This window comes from Scylla paramamosain, chromosome 1 (genome assembly GCF_035594125.1).
Source record: "Scylla paramamosain isolate STU-SP2022 chromosome 1, ASM3559412v1, whole genome shotgun sequence".
NCBI lineage: Eukaryota > Metazoa > Arthropoda > Malacostraca > Decapoda > Portunidae > Scylla > Scylla paramamosain.
The window spans coordinates 30,721,021-30,743,021 of NC_087151.1; the positions used below are offsets into that span (position 1 = coordinate 30,721,021).

General features: G+C 39.4%; 1 protein-coding gene across 11 annotated transcripts in view; it reads left to right on the plus strand.

Moving 5' to 3' along the window:
* LOC135103434 (uncharacterized) overlaps nucleotides 1–22,001 on the plus strand; it is a 98,079-nt gene that overhangs the window by 73,898 nt on the left and 2,180 nt on the right. For 9 of the 11 annotated variants that reach the window (XM_064009645.1, XM_064009672.1, XM_064009653.1 and 6 more), the window contains 12 exons: nucleotides 7,722–7,957; nucleotides 8,260–8,385; nucleotides 8,512–8,781; nucleotides 9,983–10,288; nucleotides 11,949–11,984; nucleotides 12,767–13,542; nucleotides 13,789–14,024; nucleotides 15,037–15,184; nucleotides 15,840–15,971; nucleotides 17,026–17,281; nucleotides 17,950–18,710; nucleotides 18,815–19,111. In XM_064009645.1, the coding sequence (XP_063865715.1) occupies nucleotides 7,722–7,957; nucleotides 8,260–8,385; nucleotides 8,512–8,781; nucleotides 9,983–10,288; nucleotides 11,949–11,984; nucleotides 12,767–13,542; nucleotides 13,789–14,024; nucleotides 15,037–15,184; nucleotides 15,840–15,971; nucleotides 17,026–17,281; nucleotides 17,950–18,710; nucleotides 18,815–19,111 (3,580 nt within the window). Of the gene's footprint in view, nucleotides 1–7,720; nucleotides 7,958–8,259; nucleotides 8,386–8,511; nucleotides 8,782–9,982; nucleotides 10,289–11,948; nucleotides 11,985–12,766; nucleotides 13,543–13,788; nucleotides 14,025–15,036; nucleotides 15,185–15,839; nucleotides 15,972–17,025; nucleotides 17,282–17,949; nucleotides 18,711–18,814; nucleotides 19,112–22,001 lie in introns of all 11 variants that reach the window. The other 2 variants (XM_064009703.1, XM_064009663.1) reach the window with 2 other exon arrangements.

Below are 22,001 nucleotides of genomic sequence, written 5' to 3' on the forward strand. Positions count from 1 at the left end.
AGTGAGTGTGTAATGTGTATCGTCTCATCCCTGACGCGAGATTGGCCGGCGGTTGTATCGGTGTGTGTGTGTGTGTGTGCTAGTGCTGTGGCGATCGCCGTGCTCCAGTGTTGAGGCAGTGGTGAGAGTGGATAAGGTGTTTGTTAGCGGGTGGAAGTTAATGTGGCAGAAGGCGGTGAACAGACATACGTGGCACCCTACAGGGCCAGTGGGGCAGGACACAGTTTTTAAGTGGCCCACCATACTCCCTGCAGCGGATCGTCTCTGTTTGAATCACATGCAATATAGTGAGCGAATCTTGTGCGTGAGTGTGAGGAGAAGTGCTGTGCTCCTCAAGACAACACGCGGGAGTCGCTGCCAGAATGGGAGGTGGTTGGGATGTGCTGTGCTTGGTGATACTGCTCTCAAATTTTTAGCCTCTACGTCCATAAATCTCGCTTCTCTTGTTAGGGAGTTGTTTAACATGAGAGACGTTATGCTGCCATGATTAGTGGTAATTCATTTTTATATATTGGAAGTAGGGCGGTGACACACATCCCTGTGCTATGAGGTGGGTCCGCGGCGTTTTGGTCGCAGGTGGCCCAGACCTCAATGCCTGGCAGGAGGGTTACTCATCTGCCTCCGTCACCATCTTGTGTTCCATTTGAAGCATCTTTGCTGCGGGCTCTAGGGGGGCTGGGTCAAGGCTAGGCCGTGACAAAGACTGAAACAAGGGAAAACAATGGTCTGGCAGCGATGTGAGCATGAGTGTATGCAAGTGAAAGTGGTGGAGGTAGTGAGGCGGCACGCACGAGCCTCAGTGGCCTAATGGTACCGGCCCGCACAGCAGACCGGAGAGAACCGACACCACTCAGGGTAGACGACAAGGCAATGTGCTGCTTTCCCCTCCCTCTCCCTCTCTCCCTCCCCGGCATGCATGCGTGGGGCATATTCACCACAGCCCACCACTGCTTGTGGCATGCGGGAAGCTGGTGGAAGGGATCTCGCACTAAATGACTGGTCCACGTTTCACACCAGTTAACACTTTTTTCGAACATTTTTTTTTTTCGGAATTTAGTTTCTCCTTTTGCAATTAACCTTCGGGCTGAACTGTCGCTTTGTTGCTTTATCCAAAAAAGTATTTTTTCTGTTATAACCTTATACATAAAGTCCCAAGTTGCTAATGACTGCCAGATTATCGGCCACGGTGTGCAGTAAACGCCCTCCGCTGCCATCCACTATACTAATACACAAGATAAACCTTAACATTGAAATTGCAATTTGATTCGGGTGTCGATAAAAAAAGTACGCAACAAATAAATACATCAGAGGCAGCAGTTTCACTAATCATCTAGAATCGTATAGCAAGTTGAGTGCCAAAAAGTTACACGAGCTCTCATTTTAATCTTGTTCAATACGTGTTACTTCTGTATTTTCGTTGATTTATACCGCCTTTACGCTCAGTACTCCAGCAGGAAACAGTCTTGCCTTATGTACTGTGCCATCTCTTTATACTCTGCTTTGCTTTAGATTTGAGAGAGAGAGAGAGAGAGAGAGAGAGAGAGAGAGAGAGAGAGAGAGAGAGAGAGAGAGAGAGAGAGAGAGAGAGAGAGAGAGAGAGAGAGATAATTATATCCATTATTATTATTATTATTATTATTATTATTATTAGTAGTAGTAGTAGTAGTAGTAGTAGTAGTAGTAGTAGTAGTAGTAGTAGTAAAGTACACGAACACCGTCGCTACCAGTTATTATTATTCTTATGATTATTATTATTATTATTATTATTATTATTATTATTATTATTATTATTATTATTATTATTATGGAGGAGGAGGAGGAGGAGGAATTTTCTTTCATTCATCTGAGATTATTATTATTATTATTATTATTATTATTATTATTATTATTATTATTATTATTATTATTATTATTATTATGAAGGAATTTTCTTTCATTCATCCGAGAAGAGAGAAAACGTAGCACCGAAGCCTACACAGGTGGGACTTCGCTATCAACTACCCCCCCCCCCCACACACGCACACACTTGGAGACGTGTTGATTTGTTGCTGTTGTTGTTAAGGTAATATAGAACCATTTTGCCGGGACTGAGGGCGGGGAGGGGGGTAGTTAAATGTAGTTTTCTTCAAATTTAGCTGTGGAAAAGTATACCAGCTTTCTTGTCGTTCAGATCGACGTGTGTGTGTGTGTGTGTGTGTGTGTGTGTGTGTGTGTGTGTGTGTGTGTGTGTGTGTGTGTACTTAATATTTGTATAAGCCGTTGCTGTGTTGTTGTTGTGTCAGGTTGTAATATCCTCTTGCAATCTTGTTACTTGCTTTCATGTTAATATTCTTCTCCCTTTATCTCTTCCTTTCATTTCTTCCTTCTTCCATCCTTGTTACATGCTTTCTTGTCTGTATTCTTCCTTCATTTCTTCTATCTTTTTCCATTCCTTTCATTTCCACCTTCATTCTTCGTCTTTCGTGTCTCATCTCTTGGTATTTCTTGGATTGCTATATTCCTTTTATTTCTCCCTTTTATTCTTGTTGTGTCTTTTTCATATTTCGTGTTTGGTCTCTTCTTGATGGTTATTGGGTAATTGCTGTGAATAAAAGGAATTCCTGTGGGCGTGGTTGTTACTTGTGCTGTGCGAATGTGGAATGGCGCTGTCTTTTCAGGGCTTCGAGAATTAGGTCAAGGATGCCTGCTGGGTTCATCAGGCAAGGTGATCTTTCCTTTCTTTTTTTTTTCACATCCTTTCCTGTTCATCCTTACCATTTTCCCTAGTTTGTCATCGTTGTCGTCTTTATTACATGTTTTCTGTTTATTGATCACCTATCCCCATTCTTTATTTTCTTTCTGCTTCCTCTATATTTATTTCATTTCATTTTATTTTGTTTGTCTAATTAGTTATTCTCTTCTCTGTGTGTCCTCTCCTCTGCCTCCCTCCTTCGCCTCTCACTTAGGCACTTCGCAGTTGTCAAGATTGCACACACACACACACACACACACACACACACACACACACACACACACACACACACACACACACACACACACACACACACACACACACACACACACACACACCTATCGTAATATCGTCGGTCAGCAGGCGGGCTGGTTGGATGGCTGGCTGGCTGGTGATGGTGTTGGTTCCCATGTAGGGCGCGTTAGCCAGAGTTACGTAAACAATTGCCGGTTTCTACATTTTTTGCAGCATGGTTATATAATACGAGATGAACAACAAAAAGAGAAACGTATAATAGAGAGAATGCCATCACAATTAGAGCTTAGCGTTTGGCAGAGATCTCCACCCAACTCATACAGGGGGTAGTATCACGAAGTTCCAGCTACCATCCCGTCACATCGGAAGTACTTACTTCAAGCATACTTTTCTCACAGCAGTCTGATCCAGCGCCTCCCACACACATGCACTACCGATAGGAGTGCATCACGGGTGTAGGCGATGCATTAGGCTAAGATACAATACTAAATACAAGTGAATATCAGAGAGTAAAAAGACATTTGGGTACCAGCTAGAAGTTTCATATGGTATTAAAAAAAAACAACTTAGTACAGTACATGGGAAGATACTCGTGTACTCTACAGCTACAGTAATGTACATACTGCTTCATAACAGAGGATATACTAATCCTTCCAGTACTCGTCAGTTTTTCTCATTATCATCTACACCTTTTATAAGACTAATAAAAAAAAAAAGAACGCACTTCTGTAGCATATATATATATATATATATATATATATATATATATATATATATATATATATATATATATATATATATATATATATATATATATATATATATATATATATATATATATATATATATATATATATATGTCACGCATAATGTGGATAATTGCCTAATGTGAACATTAGGCAGTGAAATTGCCTAATGTTCACATTAGGCAATTTGTTTGCACGATGTTGACAATAGGCAACTTACTTGCTTAATGTCCACTTTAGGCATGATTTTCAAATTAGGCAAGGGTATTTTGCCTAATGTGAATTGAATGACAAACCAGTGTCTACAGTTTGGTTAGGTTAGGTTAGGTTAGGTTAGGTTAGGTTAGGTTAGGTTAGGTTAGCCCATATCAGCCCAGAGAGAGAGCACATCAGCATCGTCACGTCCGTAATCAATTGCGTCTCGGTATGTTTTCCTTATTCACATTGGGCAAAATTGAGCTGCATAATTTGAACAATAGGCATTTTTTGCCTAATGTTAACAATTTGTAAACTTTACGCAACCTACTTGCTTGATGTGCACATTAGGCAATTTTCTGCCTAATGTTCACATTAGGCAATTGTCCACATTATGCGTAACATATATATATATATATATATATATATATATATATATATATATATATATATATATATATATATATATATATATATATATATATATATATATATTTTTTTTATTTATTTATTTATTTATTTATTTATTTTTTTTTTTGTCTATCCAAACACATTATTACACTGACCTCATTGTTAATAAAAGATTGTCATAACAGTACAAGAATTAAATGCCTGTTGGTTAGGTAGAATTAGGGGATGTTAGATATAGTTAACGTCATTGTCGACTGCAAGCGGGTGGCAGATGCACGGAATTCCCTCATTACCACTGATAAATAAATTAATAGTTATATAGGATCTCTCCGTAGCGGCAAAGCAGCACAGGAAAAGCGTCGCTGGGGGCCTGCATGTTTTACAGTTCGTGGTCAGGAGTCAAGTCACCTGCCATACTTAACTCCCACTGCCTTTACCGTTCTCCCTTATTCTGAAGTTCCCCTATCTGCTAAGAATCTATCTTTTATCAAGTTTTGTAAGGAGAGTGTCAGCAAATGATAGGACTTAGGGAAACACGTGTGGCATTATGAGCGAATGCGGTATACTACTTAACTATTGATTCTGGGTATGCTTACACTTTTAAATGTTGATTGTTTGTGATTTGTTAGGTGTGCAGTGGTGCCGTCCCCTTACACCACCGTCAAAGGCTGTGAGGCGTGGGAATCATCATGGGTCAGCGGGTGAAAAATGTACAGTTCCATGAGTGTCTCGTCCCGTGTTCGGTTCCCGCTAGCTTAAAACTATATATTTCTCAGTGTTTCAGGAGAATGTGTGTGTGTGTGTGTGTGTGTGTGTGTGTGTGTGTGTGTGTGTGTGTGTGTGTGTGTGTGTGTGTGTGTGTGTGTGTGTGTGTGTACTACGGAAGATTCAGCGGCGTATTCTCTGGATATGTGGGTAACGGAAGGCCATCGATCCTCGGTCAAACAAAACAAGCCATGCATTGAATATTTCATTGGCTAGTATGTGCATGTTCACGGTGTGTGTGTGTGTGTGTGTGTGTGTGTGTGTGTGTGTGTGTGTGTGTGTGTGTGTGTGTGTGTGTGTGTGTGTGTGTGTGCGTGCGCGCGCGCTCGTATGGTGGACTGTGATGGACGTGGTAGGGATGGGTGGTTGAGTTGGGTGGGTACAGGGTGGTGGGTGTGCACAGAAGCAGGCTCCCCCACTGGACCTGTGTTACCGGCCCATCCACTTGTTCATGTTTCAGCCGCCTACTCCTTCACCCTCATCCCTTCTGGCCATCACCTAGCTCCCTTCACCACGCCACCTTCGCCCCCCTTGCTTCACCACTGTTATAATTGCCAACCCTCAACATCAGACCTCACACTTGTACTGAGTGAACCGTAACAGATGTAATAGGTTCAATTAATACTGTATGTACGCACATGTTTGTTGTGTATCAGTGAAATATTCCCGGTTATTGCTCTCTCTCTCTCTCTCTCTCTCTCTCTCTCTCTCTCTCTCTCTCTCTCTCTCTCTCTCTCTCTCTGCCAAATATGATGCTCTTTCAAATCGTGATCTACACAAAGAAGGGATCAGCAATGAAATTAATGAACTAAACTAATCTGAACTTAGCCTAACCTGACCTCGTTCTCGTATGAAAAAGCTAGTATTATTTCAGTAATATCTGGCAGGACGTTATTTGAGTGGCGTTAAATTTTGTTTAGAAACGCCCTTCTCTTTGGAATGGAGGATTTTGAGGTGGTCTGATCGTAGCTGTGATTTCAAGTGATGCTGCGATGGAGGAGTGATAGTGATGCGCTGTGTTAGTTCATTCAGGTTTCTTGATGGTGACAGTTGCGGGTCTTGGGCTGCGTAAGTATATGATGTAGTTGTCTTCGCATTATCAGAACACTATGCTTCATTGGATCTCGTGATGTAGCAGTGGTTTAGGATAGATTAGAGGTTAGGTTAGGTTTACTCATACACGTAGATAAAACCGGTAAGCTATTCTAATCTTGCCTAACCTAACATTTGTAACCTTACCTACCCATCCCAAGCGCGTGTTGGTGACTGATTCTCATGTGATCTGCTTCATCTTTCGAGTGCCATTCTGAGGGAGGTGAGGTGAGATGGGAATGGTCATGGTACTGCGTGTACATACTCGTACACACGAGGATACAACCCCTGCCCCCCCCCCCCCTCCGACCCCTCTCTCTCTCACACACACACACACACACACACACACACACACACACACACACACACACACACACACACACACACACACACACACACACACACACACACTGCTGCTTGTTCTGTTCGTGTGGTGTTCGTTGCTTTGTCTCGTATAAATTTAGAGGATTAATTGCATTTGAGAACATATCACGTTCAGATAAGTCAGTCTACAACATAACTTCCCTTTTATTTAGCTTTTAGGGAAATCGTCCTAATAATGAAATATTAAAGCATTATTACCAGTGTTTTCAGTTATGGATCAGTTTTATAGTTTATATTGTTTTATCTAGTTACGAATTCTTGCTACAAGTGAAATAGTCTGAGCACATTCTTTTCCTAAGCTCTTGAAAATCGAAACTGAAGCAGAAGCGAAGAACATACTGAGGCAGTACTCACCGGTCACCCTCCCCCTCTTTTTTCTTCAGCTCCCTATAGCCAAGACCGAGGCCAGTCTGCCATCGGTGTTCTACTTTTCTATTAACAGCGGCAGTAGCTCGTCGAGATATCAGCTGTCAGAGAACGATTGTTGGCCGCTGCCTTGTGTAATTTGATGCGCGGGAGGCGTGGCGCCGGATGACTTTTCTTTTTCTTCATGCTTGGCCCTTCGGTGGGACGCCCGCTGTCGGTGATGACGGAGACGTATTATTATTATTATTATTATTATTATTATTATTATTATTATTATTATTATTATTATTATTATTGATTACTACTACTACTACTATTAGTACCACTGGTAGTAGTAGTTGTATCACCATGGAAACATGAACTGCTAATAGTATGTAGATGATGGAAAGAAACGCAGTCTGACCTGCGTGCGTGTTGGGTGGTGAGCAACTACGACGTAAGACTTCCCCTGCCAACTCTTAATTCCGTTTCGGGTTCTGGAAGAAAATATACTTAAGAATATATATATATATATATATATATATATATATATATATATATATATATATATATATATATATATATATATATATATATATATATATATATATATATATATATATATATATGAGAGAGAGAGAGAGAGAGAGAGAGAGAGAGAGAGAGAGAGAGAGAGAGAGAGAGAGAGAATCATAGGGGGCAATGAAATAGAATAGTGTATGTGTGTATTATAAATGTAGTGCAGTGATGGTTGTTAGTGGCTAACCCTGTGACCATTCCGTCCTGTTGTCCTTCAGGAACCAGCCCAAGTCGGACTACACGTACAGCACTTCGCTGACCTACCGAGATCGTGTGACTCCAGACCGGAAGATCGGGTCCCCCAATATGTCCCGGCGGGGACTCCGGGGTGGGAACATGGCTTACATCAAGTCACCAGACTTCTCCTCATCAGACTTGTCCAACGAGACCGACGACAGTAGTCATCTGAATCTCAGGACGAGAACAATACTCCGCCCCATGGAAGCCCTCTCAGGTAGGCTGTCTGTTCTTCATGTAGTTCCTCATTGGCCTGCTTGTGGTGCAGTGCTAGTGTCTAAAGTTCTGATGCCTGGCCTATCCTGGACATTGAGATGTGTTTTTAAGAACAAGGTTTATTACTGTCTTCATTGATTTAAGGTATCTTTCAGGAAACAGAATTGGTGTGTTGTTTACTGTGGTGCATGTGAGGATATGATTTTGACAACTTGACATGTCTGTGAATTGATTGGACCCAGCAGACTATGTATATATATTAAAATGTGATACTTGCACTTACTGGCTCTGTGTGTGCTGCAGACACCAGTGATGGGGAAGGAGAGGGGGTTGTGGAACCAGCATCCAGAAGAACTCGGTCCAGCAGGAGCCGCAGCACAGAGCTTGGTCCAAGGATAAACGGCTCCACCATAACCAGAACTGTTACCTGTAAGTGCTGCAGTAAAGCCACAGTGTGTGAAAATGGAACTTGGGGAAAAAAAAAAATTGGAAAGAGGAGGGAAATTACCATAGAATATGATAGAAATAGGTAACTGAAACAAGATTCCCCTACAGCATACACCACAACAAGGACATTGCATCGTGGTCTTGATGTGGACAGTGACGTGGATGATGGCACAGAGTCCACAGTGCCTCAGCGAGCTACCCCCTTCACAGCTCGGAGTGGCACCCCCTTGGCTAGGAGGAGTGCCACTCCAGTTAGCAGAGAGTTCAGCAGAGGCAACTCAAGATCATCTGTTTCTGGTGATGTTGTGGGGAGAGGCTACACACTGGCTAAGGGAGCCATAGCAGAGGATGTTGAGGAGGAAGAAGAGGCAGAAAATGGTAGGGAAATTTACTTCTTTCTGTGATATGATCATGAACGTACTGCAAAGCATCCATCTCATATGTACTGGGATGTGATTATTATTTGTGCTGTAAAACTATTCATAATAGGAATTTTGATTAAGTTAAAAACAATAGCTGTTTCGAGTGTTGATAAGTCAGCATTTTAGGCAATCTACATAAAAGGAAAAGCAGAAGATGTAAATGCTAGATGTCATAAATTACAGAAGTATTGGCAAGTTGTACTAGATATGAAGAATGAATAGAGTGTTGAGTAGTGCATGCTTCTTCCAAGGAAGATGATGAGTGAGCTAACTGTAGAAGTAATGGAAAAGATGAGTCAATGCTGCATTACTCTCAGATATTTTTGATGTGGTCTGTCATACACTTGCTGCTCTATTTTCACTTGCATATTTACTCTGGGTATATCTCAATGACCTCAGTTTACTTGCGTATAATACAGTTCTTTTAATGCACAACCTTTTATAGTGTAGTGTAATGCACGTACCCAGAAACTTCTGTCTAGAGGTTGGGCTCGGCACATTAATCATCTTACTCCCTTACCCTCCTTTCATCTCCTAAATACTCCTTGATTTTTCTTCCAAATAGTAGTCTCGTCATAAAAGACATTCATGCATGTTCTTTATCATATCACTCCCTGATTCATCCTCTTGGTGCTTCATCCCAATAAATCTTCAGTTTTCATCTTGATTTCTCTCACCATTTGCCCACCTCTATTGGTGGCACCTTCCAAATAGCTAATTTCCAATTCGTTATCTGTTAGTACTGCTTACAGTTTTGCACCAGTTGTACATCTAGATAGAGTCATCAATAAAACAGCATTACATATGAACATCTTGTACTCCTTCATGCATTTGTTCATCACATTTTCAGTGAAACTTGTTGTGATTACCACATAAATTAGAAGACTCTTATTCATGCCACTTATGGACGTTTCCTTCTTTGAGTGTCCCCAAGAATAACATCCTCAGTCTCTCTGGTCTGGCTTAGTATCAGACAGATGGACACCTCAGTTTTATTTCATGCATGCACTTACATCACATGCTGCATATATTTTATTGACATTACTTAAATTTAGATATTACAAGAATAAAGTTCAATGTTAAGGATATCTCATTTTGAAATTACTTGTTTTTAAGACTAGAGATATTTCGGAACTTTGATCGAGCTCCCTCTTCAGATTCCATCCTGAGTTGGAGGATATTGAGCTGGCGCACTGTGAGGCGCATCACCACCTATGTCACCACCTCTGTTGTCATGATGGCGGTGAGGACAGTGTTGGCGCAACAGTCAGACACTTCAGCATCTGTCTCATCTTCAGAAAAATTGTCTAGATATTCTTTTCTGTCAAGTGTGAGCAGCAGCAGCCGGCGAGTGGTGAATGCTGGTGCAGGGGTGCTGGCTGCATCGAAGGACCACTTGAAGAAAAGACCCATTCTTCTCTGGATTCCTCTCATTCCCTTGTTGATTCTCTTGGCCCTTGTTGGTGAGTGTCAGCTTTAAAGTAGTGTATTTTCTGTGACAACATGGGGAAAGGAAGCATGTTATCTGTATTCATCTTTGCTCTGCATGAAGTGTAGCTTATAAAGACTAAAGCTGTTGCTAGTTACCTAAAATTTGTTCTCTGAAAAGGTTCGGGAGTACACATTTGGGTGAAGAAATAATAATTTTATTATTAGTATATTTACTGACTAACTGATCATATATTTTGATGTCTGGAAGGCCATCTTAACTTCACTAATTCTTGGATACTATTGTAGTAATCCATTTGGGAATATATTTACCTTGGATTAATCTTTGAAGCTGTATGCCAGTAATTGGCCCTCAGGAGAAGAGATGACATGCATTTGCTGAATGAAAGATGAAGTTCACACTACATCTTGAATCTCATCTTAAGTACAGTGTCATACATTACCAGCTGACTTGTGGTTATAAGCTGCTGTGAATATCATTAACACCAAACCTACTCAGTCTGTCAAAGATTTAAGGAGACTGGGAAAAAAATAACAGTAATAAGAAAGATCTTTTAAAGTATGGATTGGCAGGCCATGGTCACTCTTAGTTAGTATTTTTGGTATGGTATATACTAATTAGAAATAATATAACAGTATAATGAACATTTTTTTTTATGTCACAGCAGTCTTGACTTTCAATGTATTAGCATTGCTTTTCATATGTCTATAGAATTGTGGTACTTAGAGTGAATCTTTATTTTTGAATGATGTAATTTAATTAAGGTGGGAAAATATTCTGCATTGGGTATTTTTTTTGGGTCAAGTAGAGATAGTTGTTCCACTTTACTTTTCTTGGTTCCAAACTTCTTTTTACCTTTTTGAAGCATGATGCTTTTGGGTGTATGCAAGGATGTTTTGTCTAGTATTGATTTAGATGAAACATATACTTGTGAGGCTTGATGTGATATTCACTTGATGACAATCAACTTGGGCATAACATGACATTTAATACTTGGTAAAATGTATTATGGTTTGATATTTGGGCAAGATAACTTTTAATAGGAAAGAGCTTATTAATAATATTGCCAATTCTTCTGGTTATTGACAGATCTGTGAACAAGTGTCTTATCTTTGTTCTTTCTCTCAAGCCAGCAGTGCTATACCACACCATCTTGCCTCACTGTTACTTTCACTTCATAACTGTCACATCCTCTTCTCCAGTTTCTAAATTTATTATGTATTGCAGTCAAGTGCTGAGTATCGTGGTGTATATTCATAATGGTATATTCCAAATGCTAATTGCATTGTAGCACTTTTATTTCTATGATCTTCCTTCTTTACTATCGTAAAGTCTTTACTTGTGTTATCGGTTCTAGAACTTAATCAACCTCTGACCTTAGCTACCTTCATATTTTATCTTTTCTCTTAGGTGATATCAGCCTTCAGCTTCAGTTTTGTACATTCACATAATCTTTTGCTATTATTGCAAAAAAAATCCCCTCAATTCCATTTCTGAACTTTTTCTCTTCACAAGTGTTTTCTTTATCTCATACCCATTTCACATCTCTTGTACTTGATGTGATGTTTGTTGAGTAATTGGCGAATGGTCCTATAGCTTTTTAATGTGGTAAAACTAGTTGTTTTGTAAGTATCTGTTAATTAAATTGACCATTAAAAAGCTGTAATTTTCAGGTTACCACTCCCCACAAGACAACCGTGAACAAAGTGGTATGAGCCAATAATCTGAAATTGGCAGCAGTTTTTCTGTCCTTGAGAATGACCTTGTGACATTATATCAAACTCACTATTCTCTGTACTGCTTTTCAAACTTTCAAACTTTAGAACATCACCATCACTGCTTGATTTTACACATTACTTTTGTGCTTGTCTATACTTGCATGTGTGCAGAGATGTGTGCATTATATGCACACACATTTTCCTATTTGTTTGTGTTCTTGCACCCCAATATGTGAGTAGCAGGTTAGTGAGGTGGCAAGGAACTTGCAGGTGGTCTTCATATGTAAAAATTGTAGACCAATGGGAATCCAGCTGTATGTGGAGGATTGGCTGGTACTTGTGAATACTTGCACACCTATGAAATATTAATTGGTGTAGAAAAATGCATTTTAATATGTGCATGAATTACACTGCATGAAGTAGCTATGCCATAATTGTTAACTCTAAGGTAGTCAGTAATCATACTTTAAATAAATCCATAAATAATAAGGTAAATTATAATTTTAAAATAGTGCCAAATCCATGGTAGGCAGTAGGAGGACACATAATGCTTTTTAGATATTCCTCTGATAACATGATTCTAAGTGGTGGAAAGATGTCTGCACTCAAAGAGAAAGGACAGTCACTTCGACTTACTATTAACCACAGTAATTAATATTTTGGTAATATTAGTTTTAATATCCTTTTATCCTACTCTTTTCATTTATACTAAACTTGTATACTTCATGTTATCAGAAGAATGATAAGCTAATGTAAATTTTCTTCACTAACAGCATCCTGGTGGCTGTTGCAGTCTGGTGCCAAGACAGATGACTCAGCTGACCCCACACAGACTACTGATGGACCTTCCTTCCTGTCCTATATTTTGACCTCAGCATCTGATATTTCTAACCTGGTGATTAATGGCATCTATTATGGTCCCATCCTGGCATGGGAAGCAGTCCTGGGCTTGATGGGCTGGGTCGCATCTGTGTCCTCAGCCAGTTTCTTTGCACTGTGGACTGCAATCACAAGCATGGCCATGTGGCTTGGGTCTGCAGCACACTCTGGCTTGGCATACATACTGCAGACTATCTACCTCACACTGGAATTCCTTCAGATCATGGGCTTAGCAGTAGCAAGTTTCTTCTCTTCATCTTTCTCTTATGTGTTTGGCTTCCTTTTGCCCATCAATGGATCTGAAGAAGGAGCAGGAAATGAAGCTCAGTCATGGAGTGCCTCTGCATGGGTTTCAAGTGCAACTTCCCTCAGCTGGGTGTCACAAGTATACACAGGTGTGTCAGAAGCTGTCCAGAGAACACAGACATGGATTTGGGATGGGTGGCTGTGGCTGGTGATTTCTGTGGCTGATGCTCTCACAGCTGGGGTGTCATCCATACTATGGCTCCTGGGCTTTCTGTGGTCTCTAGTGTGCCTTATGGTATCTGGACTCTGGACTCTACTAGTCTACATTTTTACTGGCACCACTGGGTTTTTGTCATCAGCTGCTACAACAGGGACATCTGTAGTTGTGGAAGTGTTCTCTGCAGTAGCTGGTGCTTCCAAACTGGTGGGTAATAGTTATTTTGGCTTGCTGTAGACATTACCTAAATGTTAAATTAGTCCCCCATAAGTTTTCAGGATATCTTGTAGTTAAATCACCTGTATATTGTATATAGCTCATAAATTGATAAATGTAATCAGCTGATATATTTTGAAATATAATTTGTACTTGTAATTATGACAATTTATTTATTTATTTATTTATTTATTTATTTATTTATTTATTTTATTATTTTTTTTTTACTCTTACCAGGTGCTTCTGCCATTTTTCAAGACCTCAGAACTTTCAAAAACTGACCACAGCACTTTACTGAAATCCCATTCAACTCCGGTTGATGATCCCAAAGTTGATGTTGCTGGAATATCAGTTGAGGACATTGTCAGCAGAGTACTGGAGAGCACAGAATTGAGAGGGCTCATCACCTCTGTCTCCTCACAGAACACTGCTAAAAGCCAGGCATCAACTGAAGAAATAAATCTTCTTGTTAAGTAAGTAAATATTTATTAATAGCACACTGAATATACAAGATTTCCCTGGGAAATGCAGTGTGTATTTGGTGTACTTAAGGCCTATAGCTATGCACTACTTGGGATTAGTTGTCTAGGTTTGTTGTCCAGGAGATCCTGGCTTTTGTAGAATGCATTTTCACTATTTATTATATTTACCAAGTTGCTCAGTTTTTAACATTAATGTGTTCATAGCTAATAATAGTAGATAATTTTGCGATAGAATTCTTTTTACAAATTTATGTGTTCTATATGTATGTATGTGTGCATCCTGTTGACTGGGTCAATGAATGTGTGTGGAAGTGGATTGATTTGTTCAGTGTGTGTATGTGGATGTGGTATGGGTAAGAATAAAATGGGAGTCTGGAAGTACATTTCAGAGAGTTTGTGTCAGCTTTATGTGAGACAGATGAAAGAGAAGAATACTTTGTAAGTCTAGTGTGAAGAGATGGAGAATAAGAGGAGTAACTTTGTTGGTGAACCTAGATATGTAGCAGGAAGTGTTGGAATGAAAGGATGAAAGTGAAATTTGGATGATATAAATGCATAAGAAGCATTTATTCATAGGTGTAGCTAAGTGCCACCTATGGCAGAGTAAATCATAGACATTCTGATATTGCAACATCATCTTAGAACCTGGGGAAGGCAAGTAGAACTAAAAATATGATCATTAATACAATCATAAATCACATTGTGGGTAACCCTTCTGACCATGATGCTACAGTGCTATGTGCAAGTCAAAATTTTAACATGTTATTCCCAGTCAGCAGGACTCAGCTGAGCTCTCTAGCCTGTAGTAGGCATCCACCAGAAAGAGATTCTGCAAAAATAGATAAATAATAGAAAGTAGTCAATCTCCTTTGTGGTTTTAAGAAATTAAGTATGCTGACATTACCGTACTTGAATTAGAGAGCATCATATTTATGTTTAAAATAGTAATGAACTACTATAATGGTAAAAAAAAAATGTATGCTAATTCAGCTTTTACATGCAGGTCTTTAGTGGAAGGGGAGCTGAAGGAACATAAAGCTGAAACTGCAGCACTGTGGGAGAGTCACACAAAGGCTGCAGCACTGGACACTGAGACACGCATGTTGTCTGTTAAAGAGGAACAGGAAGATTTTCTCAAACAAGTTGGACTGGTAAGGGATCATATGCAAAATTATTTTACTTAAAAATTTATCTGTAGGAAGGTTATGTGGCAGCTACTTGAGGTTTCTGAGTACTGAGAGTGAAGGTTTTACCAGGAAAGTAAAGCTTGTGAGGATGGTTAGAGAATAAGATTATTGCTTCCCAGTAAAGGTGAATCTGTGAATCCCCATCACCACCTTCAGAGCCAAAGAACCCCCAGTCTGGCATCAGTTTTGTGTAGCATATTAAAGATAAAGAAAGAATACAAATATGTCATATAACACAGAAGAGAATACCAACTCACTTTTGGAAGAGACGGCTCACCACCATTAGGCTTTCTACTCTCATTCCTGCAGTTTGTGTCACCAACGCTTCTTAAAATTGCCTTAAAATTTTCCTTGGACTGATGAAGTGTTGCAGTTCTTCCAATTATTACTTATAATATTCTGAAGTAAATAACACAAAAATTCCAGTTTTGTGAGAAATATGAAATATATGGGAAAAGTAATTAATTTAAATTTAGTTGCTGTTCACCTGCATTTCAAAATTATGATGACTATATCAGAAGTCTGAGGTTAGTGTTTATTAATGTCATGTTATGCATATTTCATTTCATGAAGTTATGTATCAAAAGCTCCTTAAGTTCCTCCCTTTAATTATTCACAGCTCGGAGCAGAGGTGGCACGGCTGCAAGACTCTATGAAGGCCACCCTGGAGGGTCAGGACCACTACCACCACCGCATGGAAACACTCCATAGCCAGATTGATAAACTTGCCCTACAGCTGCGTGAATTGGAGGTGTGTTATACAATCACTGGTGTATCTTTGTAATGTTTATGAAAAGCATATAGAATATTTAGTCATTGAAAGCTATATAGTGTCATTTGATTTTGCAAAATTTCAAGATATCATTCATCATATTAGTTGTGGTAGTCGTATTTACTTTTATTATTTATGCATTTATTAATTTATTAGTGTTATTGTTATGTATTTATTTATTTTTTCATATATATTCTTTTAATTAATTAATTAGTTTATTTTTTTAAGGGGATGCCACTTAGCATGTGTGGATGATGGCCAATTGTATGAGTGAAATCACTACTATGTACATACGAAAAAACATATTTTTAGCTGAAATAACAGTTTAGTCTTTTTTTTTCTTTATCTTGTTTTGTGTGGAAATATAGATTGTCTATGATTCTGAATGTTCAAAAGCATTCCACAAATGCAGGCTGAGGAGAGTGGGCATAACAGAAAGGTTGCCAAATGCTTTTATTTTTGCGCATTCTAATGCTCTCCTTGCCACCCCTCCCATCCCCCCACTCTCTCTCTCTCTCTCTCTCTCTCTCTCTCTCTCTCTCTCTCTCTCTCTCTCTCTCTCTCTCTCTCTCTCTCTCTCTCTCTCTCTCTCTCTCTCTCTCTCTCTCTCTCTCTCTCTCTCTCTCTCTCTCTCTCTCTCTCTCTCTCTCTCTCTCTTGAATTTTAATACATATATAAGTAACGTTACTCCTTCCAGTCCATCAACCACTGCCAGGAACATTATTGACAAAAGCCTTTACTGAAGACGCATTGCTATTTTAAAACTTATTACTATTAGTGAGGAATCCTCCATTGTGGTGATTTGCAAAACATCCACAGTATAGCTGTGTTAACCATGTCACTTGCATTCTTTAGATTCATTAGTATCATGAATGGTTTGTTATCTTTTCTGTACTTGAGTGAAACATCCCCTCCCTCCTTTTGAATTTGCATAGGTTATTAATTATTGTTAGTGCTTGTAAAAGAGTTTATTTTGTGGAGTTGCAAAATATAACATATTTTATTATATCTTATGCTTTTCTCTTCCTAACAGAATAACCACACAGCCTTGGTATCAGAGGTGAAAAGTTGCTGCAAGAACACAAGTGTGACATTGGCAGATGTTGAGAGGCATGTGACTACCCTATTAGGGGATATCTTAGGCTTCTCCTCAGGGCAAGAGACTGCTGGGGACTCCTGGAATGTGGCTGACATGGGTGCCTGGCTTAGAAGCTACTTTGTGGCTAAAGAGGAACTAGAAACTAGACTCAACATCCTAACATCATCATTGCAGAAGAAAAGTATGGAAGGTAATTATTGTATATTCTACTGTGGGTGAATCTATGCACAAATAAATCTAGCACCGTACCAACTTTATTATTAGTATAGTTTGTTATGAAGAGCTCTTTGATCTTTCAGTTTCCTCTCATAATTGACATACTTTGCTCTGAGGGAAATTGTCATTCTGTATCTAAATATTGATGGATTCTCAGTTGATGACAGATATTGACCAATCTCTACTAACAAGTTGTCTTTTTATATTTTGATGAATTTTGGATCAGCTAAGTACATGTAAAAATCAACACTGCTGCTTGATTCCCATCCTTTCATGCATTTGTTCCCTTTGTCAGTCATCAGTACTCCTGAGTTTCTATAGTAGTGTTTAAAATCAGCTTTGTTGCTCAAACTTGATTGCTCAGACTTGCCTGCAATACATTTAGTACACATTTCTGTTTCTACTCATTTACTGCAATTTTAGTTTATTGATTATATCATCAAATGAATTAAGTTATTTAAAGTCTTCTGATATCTATGGTTTGGTTAAATGGGATTATAAAATATTTTGTCTACTGGCTTGGGTTCTCTTTGTCATAGAAGAGGCATGTTTCATCATTGTAAGCATTATTATTTCAGCTAAGATCCTATAGTATATATTTTGAATTAATGTAATTATTAATCTGATCATGAATATTTCCAGAAAATGATGTAAAAGAATCCACCATGGCAGCCAGCAATGCAGCAATTGCTCAGAGCACACAGATAATCATGGATACTGTTCTTGAGAAGTTACGTACTGAGATCCAGAAGCAACATGAATATCATGCTGAAGCTGCCAGTCAACAAGTATCCCAGCAGGTGAACAGCCAGATGCAGGCAGCTGCTGCTGTGCTGGGTAAACAGGTGTCTGAGCAGGTGGAGCAACAACTTCAGTCATCTAAGCAGCAACTGAAGAACAGTGTCAGCATGGCAGTTGAAGAGGCTGTACCAAAGCATGTGGCATCAGCTGTTCCAAAGGCTGTAGCAAGTGCAGTATCTGAAGCTGTTGCTGTTGCAGTTCCTAATGCTGTTTCAACAGCAGTTCCTGGTGTTGTGCAGGTTGCTGTGGAAGGTGCTGTTGAAACGGCAGTTAATGCAGCAGTTGGTGCTGCTGTTCCGGAGGCTGTTGCTAAAGCAGTTCCTGAGGCAGTTGATACAGTTGTGCCAAATGTTGTAACCAATGCAGTTGCAGAAGCTGTACCTCAAGCAGTAGAAGGGACCTTACCAAAAACTGTAAATGCTGCTGTCCAGGAGGCTGTGGCTGCAGAAGTACAAGGAGCAATCACAGTGGCAGTTTCTGAAGTCGTAGCCTCTGTCCTACCATCTGCAGTGTCCACAGCTGTGAATGAGACTGTTGCTGCCAAAATTTCTGAGGCTGTTGTTGATGCTAAGTTGAGCAGAGCTAGTGATGCACATGATAAGGTAAGATTGTGTGTTGTTTATTATGTTGATATATGGCTAATCATGTTATTGCAGGCTTTGGAAAGAAAAAAACTTGGAAGTAAGCATTCAATCTTCATTTTTAGGTAATGAGTGGTGATGGTGTGGTGGTGGTCTCTGGAACACACTCGGATATGAGCAGCAGTAGCAGTGGTGCCACACTCTCAGCTACTGTCAATGTGTCAAATAATGGAAACAATGGTTCCAATCTATTTGCTCCAGTGTCCATGCCCATGTTAAGTGGATTAAACGAATCTGCAGTGATTCGTATTGTAAAAGAAGCCCTGCTGAAATATGATGCTGACAAGACTGGTATGGTGGATCATGCTTTGGAAAGTGCAGGTGGAAATATCATCTCAACACGTTGTACAGAAAGCTACCAGGTAAGAAACATGCTGTTTACTCAGCTATTTTGTTTGTGGTCATTGCATTGGATGATATCAAGTAAGAATCACACTTCATTCATGCCTACTTGATTATTTTCAATTATATAATTTTCAATGCAAAATTCTCTGGCAGGATTAGAACCATGAAGACAATTATTTCTTTGCATGCATTATTTTTCTGTGGGATTTGATTCCATGCATTGTAAGGGTAAAATGACTGCTGGACCTTTTTTGCTTTCAGTTCCACTCTTGAAAGATTTTTTAATAGTATAGCTTGATTCATTAGTCCACTTACTTCAATCCTTTTCTTTTCTCAGACTAGCCATATAAATCTTAGACATTTTTGCCCCTTTCAATGTTTTTCCTTTTAAGCATAATGCTTGTCCATTGTATAGAGCATAAAATTACTCTTTGTTTTGCACAAAAAAAAACTATGTGCGTGTAGGAGAGGCACTGTTCAAGGGGGAAAAAAGAAAAAAAAGCCCACTGAGGTACTGCTCCCCAGAGTTGAAAGCGATGGTAAAAATACAGGATAAGTGCCTTGAAACCTCCCTCTTAAGAGAGTTCAAGTCTAAGAAAGGTAGAAATACAAAGTAGGGAGGGAGTTCCAGAATGATTGAGAATACTGGTTAACTCTTGCATTAGAGGTAGACAGAATAGGGATGAGAGAAAAAAGAAAGTCTTGTGCAGCAGGGCTGCTGGAGGAGGGGAGGTATGCATTTAGCAAGAGCAGTTGGCATGAAAATAGTGATGGAAGATAGCAAGAGATGCATGCAGCAATGAGAAAGAGACTGAAGATAGTTCGAGGAGAAGAGTTGATTCCACTCGGTCTAAAAGAACAATATGAGTGGAATCCCCTCATACATGTGAAACATACTCCATACATGGATGGATAAGGCCCCTGCACAGAATTAGCAGCTAGGGGGATGAGAAAACACTGGCAGAGACAATTCATCACCTAACTTCAAAGCTGTTTTCCCTAGAGATGAGATGTGAAGTTTCCAGTTTTAGATTATACAAAAAGGACAGACTGGGACAGAGCACTTAATCAGAAATTTTAGAGAGATCAGAAATCAGGTGTTCTGTGGCTTTCCTGCATGAATTGTTTACTTCCTGAAAAGTTGGACGTTGATAAAAAGATGTGGAAAAGTGCAGGGTGGTATCATCAACATAGGAGTGGATAGGACAAGAAGTTTGCTTTAGATCATTGATGAATAATAGGAAGAGAGTGGGTGACAGCAACAGTATAATGGTCAGAAAGGAAACTTGAGATGAAATTACAGAGAGAAGGATAGAAGCTGTAGGAAATCAAAGCTTTGTGGCAGACTCTATCAAAAGCTTTTGATATGTCCAAGGCAATCAGCAAAAGTTTCACCAAAATCCCTAAAAGAGGATGACCAAGACTCAGTAAGGAAAGCCATAAGATCACCAGTAGAGCAGCCTTAACAGAACCCATACTGATGATCAGATAGAAGGTTGTGAAGTGACAGATGTTTAAGAATCGTCCTCCTGTTGAGGATAGATTCAAAATCTTCAGATAGGCAGAAAATTAGAGCAATAGGACGATAGTTTGAGGGATTAGAATGGTCACCCTTTTTAGGAACATGCTCAATGTGGGCACACTTCCAGCAAGAAGGAAAGGTAGATGTTGATAGACAGAGTTGAAAGCATTTGATGAGGCAAGGTGCAAGCACAGAGGCACAGTTTCAGAGAACAATAGGAGGGACCCCATCAGGCCTAAGCCTTCCAAGGGTTTAGGTCAGTGAGGGCATGGAAAACATCATTGCAAAGAATTTTAATAGGTAGCATGAAGTAGTTAGAGGTTGGAGGAGAGGGAGGAACAAGCTCAGAGTCATCCAAGGTAGAGTTTTTAGCAAAGGTTTGAGTGAAGAGTTCAGCTTTAGAAATAGATGTGATAGCAGTGGTGCCATCAAGTTGAAATAAAGGAGGGAAAGATGAAGAAGCAAAGATATTGGAGTTGTTTTTGGTTAGGTTCCAAAATCCACAAGGAGAGTTAGATCTTGAAAGATATTGACATTTTTATTAATCAAGGAGCTTTTGGCTAGTTTGAGAACAGACTTGGCATGATTCCAGGCAGAAATATAAAGTGCATGAGATTCAGGTGATGGAAGGCTCAAGTACCTTTTGTGGGCCACCTCTCTACCATGTATAATACAAGAACAGGTTGTGTTGAACCAAGGTTTGGAAGGTTTAGCTCAAGAGAAAGAGTGAGGAATGTATGCCTCCATGCCAGATACAATCACCTCTGTTATGTGCTCAGCACACAGAGATGGGTCTTTGACACAGAATCAGTAGTCATTCCAAAGAAAATCAGCATAATAATTCCTCAGCTAGTAGAGGCAAAATGCCAGAGGCATCTGTGCTTTGGGGGATTCTGAGGAGGGATTGGAGCCATAGGACAAGATTAAGATACAAGATTGTGATTGGAGGAGCCCAACAGAGAAGATAGGGTAACAGCATAAGCAGGATTAGAGGTTAGGAAAAGGTCAAGAATGTATTGATAATTAGTCTAATTAAGAAACTTGGTTGATAGCTATCATAAACCTTGAAAAATACTTCCATTTGTACAGTACATTGATCTGTCTGTAAACCAGACTGACAATTCCTAGTAAAAGGAGGTAATCAATACAAGGTATCTTTATTCATAAATTTGCAAACATTACTCACATCTTATCCTCTAGAGGAGAGAGGACCAATTTTCACCAACATGCTCAGTGAAAAGGACAGTTGTGCAGCAGCATAATAATAATAATAATAATAATAATAATAATAATAATAATAATAATAATAATAATAATTAGATTTATATGTTTATAGCAGGCTGATGCTCCCACAAAGGGGAGATAGTTGTGGCAGTGTCCACACA